Below are 9,834 nucleotides of genomic sequence, written 5' to 3'. Positions count from 1 at the left end.
CCCCCCTTAGGTTCCAGACTAAATATTTTCAGGGAAAATATGGGAATTTAGACAGTTCTCTCATCTCCTTTGGGCCATGTCAGACCCCAACACTTGGATTCTGTGTTGAGAGGCATGACAAAATCCAGTCATTTAAGCCTGAGACTTACTGGGTGTTGCAAGCTAAAGTAAGTTTTACAGTACTTGTTTTTACAAAAGAAATGCATTTGTATTTTGTTCATTCATAAATTCGTAGCTGCTGACAAGAATTCACAATGCCTATAGTTTACTCATGTGTTCTCATTCTGTTCACATGTGTGTCACCACTCTCAAGAACAGATTCCAGGATGTCAGTTTTGTATTAAAGTGCTTATTGTCTGCTGCTTATAAAAATTCTTCAGTGCTAATCATCTAAGCTTAGATTCAGCCAAAAAGACTACTTAAAATGGTTCTCTTTTGTTCCCTGGGGTCCTTGGACTGACTGTTGTTAATTTGAATCCAGGAATTAATTAGCCTGCCAACAAACATTGGCATTGCTGAGTATTGGAATTTTAAAGCAAATAAAATGCTTGTTGTGTTAATTGGCAATTGAGTCCTCAGAGTACTTTGGCAGCTTAGAGCAGTTTTACAGCCTCGCTGCTGTCCAAGCTCTGAGAGCAAACCAACAGGGTTTTATGGCTTGTGATCACAAGACTTTTTTTCACACAAATAAGGAATGCATGGTAAAAGTTGCCGTTTTTGGATTTTAAAAGTAAAAAAAAAAGGTGAAATCTGGCATCTGCTGTCATCTATTGTGATGTGTCTTGTGTGTCATGCTAGGAAATACTTGGTGCCGTTTACAGAGGATTTTGTGCTCTCTCGTGTTAGTCGCTTCATACTAATTCTTGTACATGGGGCTTAAAACATGAGCTAGTTACAGTTTAATACAAATGATTGATTTTTGCTAAATCAAAATGGTAAACTTTGAATTTCTGCCTATTTCAGTCTTTACTGTTCCCAGCACTAAACAAGGACAGTATTTCAGTTCAGGGCAGGAATAGTTCTGGTCATTCCCCAGACCCCAGAACTCCAAGTGGTCCATCCTTCTCAAAAGCCCCTGTGAAAAAGAGCACAACTGTATGTTTGAGCACTGGTGTCCTGGTGCAGGTTTGTCCTAAATGTATCCTAACAAATCCTGTATGTCCTAGGATTTGCTTGCTGGACTCTTGTTGGGAATATACATTCTCACACTTTTAGGAGTAGAGTTGGGGAGAATGAATTAATTTTATCTTTATCCAATAGGTGAGCCCTGAAAAAGAAAATTCTCTCACTTTAGATTGGGATAGAGTGAGGGTATTTGATCGTGAGGTTGCTCAAATGTTCCTGAATATAACAAAGATGGCAAAAGAAGCAAAGGTAAGAGTGTTTACCAAGTGTCAGTAGATCCATATTTCATATAAAGGAAATGCAATTTAATATTTCATTTGCTGCATATTGGGGCTTTTGATTGTTTTTGTTAAAGATTGTAGAATATCTGTATTTTGGTTTTTACTTTATTCATCTTGGTGTAAATGAGAATAAAAGGCAAGAGATTTTTTTTTTTGTAGATCATATTATGCTGGTATGGTCATCTCAGCAGAAGCCTCCTCTTAGTACTGACTTTGGAAATGATCGTCATTCATGATAGGAACTCTTCATTGCTAAAGCTGCTAGGAAATACTGTTCAGATCTCTCCAAGCAGACCTCTTATTTTCCATGAGACATTGAATAAATTGGAATTTAATTGTGTGTAGGGCAATATTCCTGCAGTTAAATTTTTAATCATGTGTATGGTGCAGTCTTTATAGCCAATTAACTTATAACTCAGCTCTGTTCAATACTTGTTTGACAGTATGTTTGGATTTAAGTGCTTATAGACATCAAGGTTCAAAGACTGCTTGAAGCTTTTAAAAATTTGCATTCTTATAGTTACTGTTGCTTGGAATGAGCACTAAATCCTTGTAGCAGTGAAAGTATGTGCTGCTGAGGTAAGTGGGAAGTAAAGACAGCAGTAAACTGCCTTGCTGTGTTCCCAGTTAGTTGTAGACCTGATCTAGTCCTGGCACAAAGGGACTCCAATTTTAGAACTTGATGAAATTATCTCCAGTCAGATTTTCTAAAGTAAAAATATGTTGGTGGTTACTGTTTTAAGAGAACGAAGCAGATATGATAAGAATAGACAGTGGTGGGTATGATACATGTTTATAGGCATGAGTGAAATTATGCACTTACCAAATGTCAGAACTTTTACTGTGAAAATGCTGTTTTCTAGGTAGAATCTGTGAGTAAAAAAGAGAAGGTGAAACAGAGACCACTGGCTCTGAACACAGTAGAAATGCTACGAGTGGCCAGTGCTGCTTTAGGTAGGTACAAAATTCAGATTTTCACACTGTTTTAAAGCAAAATATTTCGGCGTCTCAAACAAAACAAATCATACATCATTTTGGGCAAAGGATCAAGTTTAGAAAGCTGCTTGTCAAAAGTGAAATGTTTGGTAAGATCAAGGTGACAAAAGTCTTACGGAAAAGACAAACCATAATTTATTTAAATACTTGGGTAAGGTGTGCACCCAGATGCAGCAAACCATAATCACAGGGATGTGTAGATGATTTTTGTTTTCTCCTGTCTCCTCTTAGGAATGGGTCCCCAACATGCCATGCAAATAGCAGAGCGTCTTTACACTCAGGGTTATATTAGCTACCCTCGAACAGAAACTACCCATTATCCAGAAAACTTTGACCTGAAAGGATGTTTGAGACAGCAAGCCAATAATCCTTACTGGGCAGAAACTGTGAGTACATGAAGCAAAAGCTGTACTATCATTCTCTAGTCTGTGTTTTAGACTAGATCTTGCTTGGTGTATTATGACCTGCAGGCCTTCAGAAACTTTAAATGGCTCTAGTTTCTTTTATTTATGTTGTATTGTTACAGATTTGATCTGAGTAAGCCATTTCTTTCTTCACCCAGGTAAAAGCACTGCTATCAGAAGGCATCAATCGTCCAAGGAAAGGCCATGATGCAGGAGACCATCCTCCCATCACCCCAATGAGAGCTGCAACAGAAGCAGAATTAGGTACAGGCAGATTCAGTAGTGTTGGGACACTGTGAGGAAATCAGTCGCTTGAGGTGTAAGGTGCCAGTTTCAAAATCACCAAGTTTCAACAGAAATTAAAATTATTTGAATGGCAGGAAGTGAAGAGAGAGAAAACTTGATCCTCACTGAAACTTCTGGTGACAGTGAAGTTCAGAGCTGCTTCAGCAATTGATCCTTGGGACTACAGTACTGCCAAGAAAAAGAAAACAGCTTAATGCCTACTTTTCTAGGAGAAATTTGTCCCAGAATAGTAGCTTCCAAGTACCGAAATTTTATTATATTTTGTGGCTGAGGTGTTGTTTCTCCCCAGGTGGAGATGGGTGGCGACTGTACGAGTACATAACTCGGCACTTCATTGCCACTGTCAGTGCTGACTGCAAGTACCTACAAACCACCATTTCCTTCAGTATTGGCCCTGAAAGGTTTACCTGTGTCGGAAAGGTGGTAACTTCACCAGGTAAGACTAATCAGGAGTAAGTATTAGCTGCAGATTAATTTTTTTCCCCATTAATACACTGAATGGATATAAAAGTGAAGCTTTGGAAACAAGTGCAATTGTGAAGACTTTTTTGAGCTCTCAAAACCAGAGACCAAATCCTGTCCTAATTTTCACACTTCAGTTATGATAGAAAAAGTGTTATTTTTCTTGTAGTAGTCTCAAAGATTTAATGCCACATTTGCCAGTGTGAAGACCAGTCTTTTTACAGACAGTAAATGCCTTGTGGGGGATAAATTACACAAAGGCAGAAGTTTTTTCTTGGGCCTCTATAAAAAGAATGTAGCAGCACTACTGAGACTTTTATGGTAAACTGGCAAGTTGTTTGTTTCTTTACCTACAGGGTTCACAGAAATTATGCCATGGCACAGCATCCCATTAGAAGAGAGCCTTCCCCACTGTGAGAAAGGAGATCTTTTTCCGATTGGTGAAATAAAGTTGCTGGAAAAGCAAACCAGCCCTCCTGATTACCTGACAGAAGCAGAACTGATCACTCTGATGGAAAAGCATGGCATTGGTAGGAACTTGCTTAACTTACATTGTCCTGCAGTACATCCACCAAGAGTGCAGAGTGTGAACCACTCCTCTGCACCGTCAGTAATGAGCTCTCAGTATCCATTTGGATATGTACAGTGATAATCTCTTCCCCTTCAAACCACCATGCCCATAGCTCCCCTCAGGGGATGGTAGATTGTTTCTTCCCCCACATTCCTTTCCCTTTCTTATCCTTATTTTTAGTAGTTTCTGGTTTCTGGCCAAAGCAGTATCCTTTCATAACACATCCCTGTCACTTCTCTGTCAGAAAGAGCTGATGTGTGGAAGGAAGCACCTCCCCATTCTTAGGAATGATTTCTTGTCTTTACAGCTTGCTTTAGCTTTGCTCTCTTCAGTAATCCTTCTGTATCTTATTATACAATTTACCACAATTCTACTTTCCTTTATCAGTCTGACTTGTTTATTTTCTCATGAATTTGCCCAGTCAGAGCAAACACAGTCTCTTACTCTTTTTCCAGAGAAAATAACTGTGAGAATAGGTGTCTTCCCAATAGTAATTCTTTGGAAGAGATGAAAGGATTAAGGTTAAAACATATGTTTCAGACTTCTCAGAATTGCAAAGGAACTACTAGAAAGAGAGAAGTTATTCACTGGAAGTAGGGTAATAGTAAGAAAGTATCTGAATTTAAGCAGTCTTAGGAGCCCTGTAATTTGACATTAAACCAGAGAATCCAGAAGTGGGTCATTTGATGAAAACTCTGTTTTGTTCAGGGTGGATCTGTTGTTTTCCTTTGTGGCAGGAACTGATGCCAGTATTCCAGTCCACATTAACAACATTTGCCAGCGAAACTATGTCACAGTGGAGAGTGGTCGAAGACTAAAGCCTACAAACCTTGGCATTGTTCTGGTTCATGGTTATTACAAAATAGGTCAGTTAAATGCTCTTCCCTTTCCATCCTTTTACCTTCCTTTCCCTTTACTATATCAATGGCTGTTGTCACTGTGTATGTAGCATTTCTGTCTCAAATAATGCTGATTTTGATGTCAGTTTATGTATTAACAGTTTCCTACATCCATTTTTGACCTTTCACTGCTGCTGTCTCTGGTTTTCTGTCAGATGCAGAATTGGTTCTTCCTACGATCCGCAGTGCTGTAGAGAAGCAACTCAACTTAATAGCTCTGGGTAAAGCAAATTATCATCAGGTCCTGGAGCACACCCTTGATATTTTCAAAAGGAAATTTCACTATTTTGTGGATTCTATTGCAGGTAAAACTTTCCACATGTGAAGTTCCCTACAATTACTTAGTTGTTGCATAGAAAATACTTATATATTAGGCTCCATTCAGAGGTTAGGCTTTCTGAAAAGTTGTGCCAGGACTGGAAGTTTCTGGTCAAATTAATTTGATCTCCAAAGGGAGATGGACTGAATCATGTCTCCAAAACCCGACGTCAAGTTTATTTTGTGCCTGTGCAGTGGCGAGTTTTTGAAAATTTGAGATTAGCTGAACCTGTGTGTTTGTGCATGCTCAGTGCAAAATACTTTGTATTTTAAAAGTCTTTGTAGACAAGGAAGAGCATTGTGAGTAAAATATTTTAAATCTCACTTCTTCACAGATCTGTAGATGATTTCATGCAAGGTTTCCTCTTAAGAACTGGAATTCTAACATAAATGTGATTATTCCTTTTGCAGGTATGGATGAACTGATGGAAGTGTCTTTTTCACCCTTGGCTGCCACAGGCAAACCCCTTTCCCGCTGTGGTAAATGCCATCGTTTCATGAAGTATATTCAGGTCCGTTTACCTCATACTTGGAATTTGAATTTCACTTGCTGGGGGACATTGAGTATAAACTTCTTTTCTAGTATTGAACTTGGGTTCAGATGTGGTTGTCATGAGTGCATTTCTAAAACAAAAAGGCTGATGGGGTTTTGCCTTGGGGAACAAACCAGAGAGCAGCTCTAGCTGGGTTTACCACAAGTTTTAAACTCTGTTGACCCTGCAGTTACTCAGGAGATTTGTGTTCTGTTTCCAGGCCAAGCCGAGTCGCCTGCACTGCTCTCACTGTGATGACACCTACAGTCTCCCCCAGAATGGTACCATTAAACTCTACAAGGAGTTGCGCTGTCCCCTGGATGACTTTGAGCTGGTGCTATGGTCATCTGGATCCAGAGGAAAGAGCTATCCACTGTGTCCATACTGTTACAACCATCCTCCCTTCAGGGACATGAAAAAAGGTAGGAGTTCTGCAAACAGGCAGGTATGACCCTCACTTGAAATAAATTAGGTACAATCTAAACAATGTGCTTTATAGGAGTTTTAAAATCAGTGTTGCTTAGTATAAAGTGCTGTTCAAATTAGACTCTAGATCCCTAAACTTCACTTTAAACTTACTGACCAAAATTTATTAGTTAACAAATTTTTGAATTTTTTTTTTTCCATAAAACAAGTAAGAAAATAATTTACCTACCTGCACTGCAGGTGACCTTCACAACACTCAGCATGCAGTGAAAGACACCAAAATACTGATGCCTTGCAAATTTGAGTAGGGTTGGATAGGAGTATAAACAAAGAACAGGTCTTGGGAATGTTTTGATACTGAGATAAATGGTGTGTCAAAAGCTGTTGAAGGATACAAGAGTGTTCCAGTGAACCACGGCACAAGAGGAGGTAGAAGTTGCAGTTAGTTTAGTAGCTGTGGGACTGAAACTTATTTAAAGTAGTGCACTGAAGTTTTTCCGCATCTTTTTATTACCATCTTTTAATTAAAAATATCTTGGACTAACAGTGAGTAGTTCGTGTATAAAATAGCAGTTAGGCAGGAGCCATACATTTAATTGAAAACGTAATTACTTTTCATCGGTAATCTGTCTAAACTGCCTGTACTGTACAGTGGCAGTATATGGCGAGTCTGAAAACCATTACAGAAAAATTTTTGAGCAGGGGATTATTCTGAAACTGTGAAGAGGTAAGTTGCCATTTTGGGAGCAGTTCCATTCTTTAGTGATTTAGAAAATCTCTAGTATACTCGAGTGTCTCTGGCTTCTGTGTCTCACTTCCTTCAAACTGGGTAGTGTGAGTAGTGAGATAAAGGGCGGTCTGGTTTCACTCCTCTTCCCCCAGGAATGGGCTGTAATGAGTGCACCCACCCCACGTGCCAGCACTCCCTTAGCATGCTTGGAATTGGGCAGTGCGTGGAGTGTGAGAACGGGGTTCTGGTGCTGGACTCGACGTCGGGTCCCAAGTGGAAGATGGCCTGCAACAAATGCAACGTGATCGTGCACTTCTTTGAGAACGCCCACAAGGTCCGAGTGTCACCCGAGACCTGCGACTTGTGTGAGGCGGCGCTCGTGGACGTGGATTTTAACAAAGCCAAATCTCCCTTACCTGGCGACGAGACCCAGCATTCGGGCTGTGTGTTCTGTGATCCCGTGTTTCAGGATCTGGTGGAGCTGAAACATGCGGCCATGAGGCACCCCATGCACCGTGGGGGACAAGGGAAGAGGCAAGGGCGGGGAAGGGGCAAAGGTCGGAGACCTGGAGGAAGACTCAACCCAAAGAAACCCAAGGACAAAATGGCAGCTCTGGCTGCTTACTTTGTATGATGGCCACACAACAGGCGAATAAACTTGTTATAAAAATGTGTTTCTCTTTGAGTTAATTTTTAAGTATTTTTGATGTTTCACTGCTTTCGTGTTCTTAGAACAGTTAAACACCTTCGGTTGCTCACAAAACAAACTATTCTGGATGATCTGTTAGTAACTGAGTAAGCCTTAAAGCTTTTAATTGGGATTCATTGATACAATTAGAGCTCACAAACAGTAGGGAGACTCAGGAAGTCTACCTGGACTTATAACTGTGGCTAAAAGAAAGGAAGTGGAATTTGTCTCTTCTTGTCATTTCTGGGGCCTTTGTCAGCCATGCAAGTGCCAGGAATATTAGAACTGATTAAGATCAGTGCTATGCTGCCATAGTGTTTAAGTGTGGCATGAGACTTGCTTCATCTGACTTTGAATCTTCAAAAATAAGAAATGATTAGTAGCTGTCAGATTTTTAAATACATCTGCAATAGCAAGAGCACTACTTCAAGACTGTCATTCTGCTGCATAAGTGAATAATGCCAACAGACATACAAAATGGAAATTACAAATGTGAAGGGGAATATCTGCCTTGAGCAGTGATTCCCAAATTATGGCCTGTGCAGACAAGTTAGTGTCTCATGGTCAATGGGGCCCAGTTGAATGAGACTTCCTGCTGCTGCTGGAAGACAGATTGAGTATCCATGCTGGTTTTTTCCTCTGTGGTCACACAGCAGATCATATCTGACAAAATACACTTTGTCCTGTCTGTTCCCTGCATTGTCATTTCAGTGTTGGTGAGTTTTGTTGTCAAAAGGAGGGTGTCCTCATGCTTTCATGTGCAGCTGTATCTAACCACTGTGGCACTGGATGCCACATTGCAAAATCTCATTGTACAAATATATGATACTCTCTCCTTTCCTTCCATGTGCTTATGGCTGAGTGTGTCTGGTCAAGTACAGTTTGTGTCACTTATAGCCCCAAAACAGTTTCAGCACTCATGGTCAGATGGGAGGTGCAAAGGCTGCTGCATTTCAACACAGAATGTGCAGAGTGACCTGATACGGGATGCACTGGCAACAGAGAGGAAAGACAAGTCCCTACAAAGGTAATTTACAACTCTGCTGTTTTAATTGGCACAGTGTGTGCATTTACTGAACGAGAGAGCACAGCCAAATACCACAGCACCAAGCCTGTTCCTCTGATCAAATGTTTGTTTATACAGTTACAACTCAAACATGAACTATGTTTTAACAGTACTGCTTAGAAGATCCAGCCATAGGTAGAAGGGGTTTTTTTCTGTAGTTCTTTTTAGCTCTTTCTGGTACGAGCAGGCTGGAGCAAATAGCTTCTTTTCATGAAGAACCACGACAGGGTTTTAAAAATTAGCTTGATGTGGTGCCTCAGAGGCATAGGTCTTGGCATAAACTACAGTGGCTTTCAGGGTGCTTGTACTGATTCAGTTGTTCAAGTCCTCTCTTTATCTGTAGCCTGGTTTGGTACACCAGGAACTGCTCTGAACATACTTGTGTGCCCAGCTGGCTGCTGCTGCTGGCTGCGATTTCTGTGATGCCGGGAGATGGTCCTGGATGTGTGGGAAACCTGTCACTGGTCATTCTCCACAGCTTCTGAGCTGAGTGGGAATGCTTTCCTCTTCCTCCAAGCATGGCTTTTACTTTGGCTATTTGCAGACAAACTTTTGGTTGTAAAATCTATTTGCACCCTTCCCATTTGCACGTATCTCCATGTGTGATTTGTCAGGGTGTGTAATTCTTCAGAATCTAATGTAGAGTAAGTATTTTAGGATGGAAAAGCCACTCACCTCAGTCAGTACTCACCTTGAGTGTACTGTGTGCAGTTTTGGGCACAAAAATGTAAAAAATACATTACGCTATTAGAAAGCATCCAAAGGAGAGCCACGAGGGTGGGGAAGGGCCAAGGGGAAGCCGTAGGAGGAGTGGACAATGCTCTCAGGCACACGGTGGAATTTTTGGGGTGATCCTGACGTAGAATAGCCTCAGTTGGAATAACGTTCTATGATTTCGTGAGTGCTGAGCGAGGGGAGAGCTCGGTGAAGAGACATCCCTGGGAAACACCTTTCTGCTGCTTTCAGCCCTTCCCTGATGGCAGAGCGTGTGTGGAAGGGGAGGGCACCAGCAGCTGCCCTGGGAAGAAA

At 40.9% G+C, this 9,834-nt stretch overlaps 1 protein-coding gene across 1 annotated transcript in view; it reads left to right on the top strand.

Annotated features, from left to right (window-relative positions):
* Positions 1 to 7,725, top strand: part of TOP3B (topoisomerase (DNA) III beta) — a 10,725-nt gene extending 3,000 nt beyond the window's left edge. The window contains exons 5-16 of the mRNA XM_008634110.2: positions 11 to 167; positions 1,261 to 1,374; positions 2,270 to 2,360; positions 2,634 to 2,788; positions 2,965 to 3,070; positions 3,402 to 3,548; positions 3,931 to 4,104; positions 4,883 to 5,011; positions 5,200 to 5,349; positions 5,774 to 5,874; positions 6,116 to 6,317; positions 7,204 to 7,725. Coding sequence (XP_008632332.1) covers positions 11 to 167; positions 1,261 to 1,374; positions 2,270 to 2,360; positions 2,634 to 2,788; positions 2,965 to 3,070; positions 3,402 to 3,548; positions 3,931 to 4,104; positions 4,883 to 5,011; positions 5,200 to 5,349; positions 5,774 to 5,874; positions 6,116 to 6,317; positions 7,204 to 7,685 — 2,008 coding nt within the window. The 3' untranslated portion in view covers positions 7,686 to 7,725. The remainder of the gene's footprint in view (positions 1 to 10; positions 168 to 1,260; positions 1,375 to 2,269; positions 2,361 to 2,633; positions 2,789 to 2,964; positions 3,071 to 3,401; positions 3,549 to 3,930; positions 4,105 to 4,882; positions 5,012 to 5,199; positions 5,350 to 5,773; positions 5,875 to 6,115; positions 6,318 to 7,203) is intronic.
* The last annotated feature ends 2,109 nt before the right edge of the window (positions 7,726 to 9,834 follow it).

The sequence above is a fragment of the Corvus brachyrhynchos genome, unplaced genomic scaffold (genome assembly GCF_000691975.1).
Source record: "Corvus brachyrhynchos isolate BGI_N302 unplaced genomic scaffold, ASM69197v1 scaffold114, whole genome shotgun sequence".
NCBI lineage: Eukaryota > Metazoa > Chordata > Aves > Passeriformes > Corvidae > Corvus > Corvus brachyrhynchos.
This window is presented reverse-complemented; position numbering and strand designations above follow the sequence as displayed.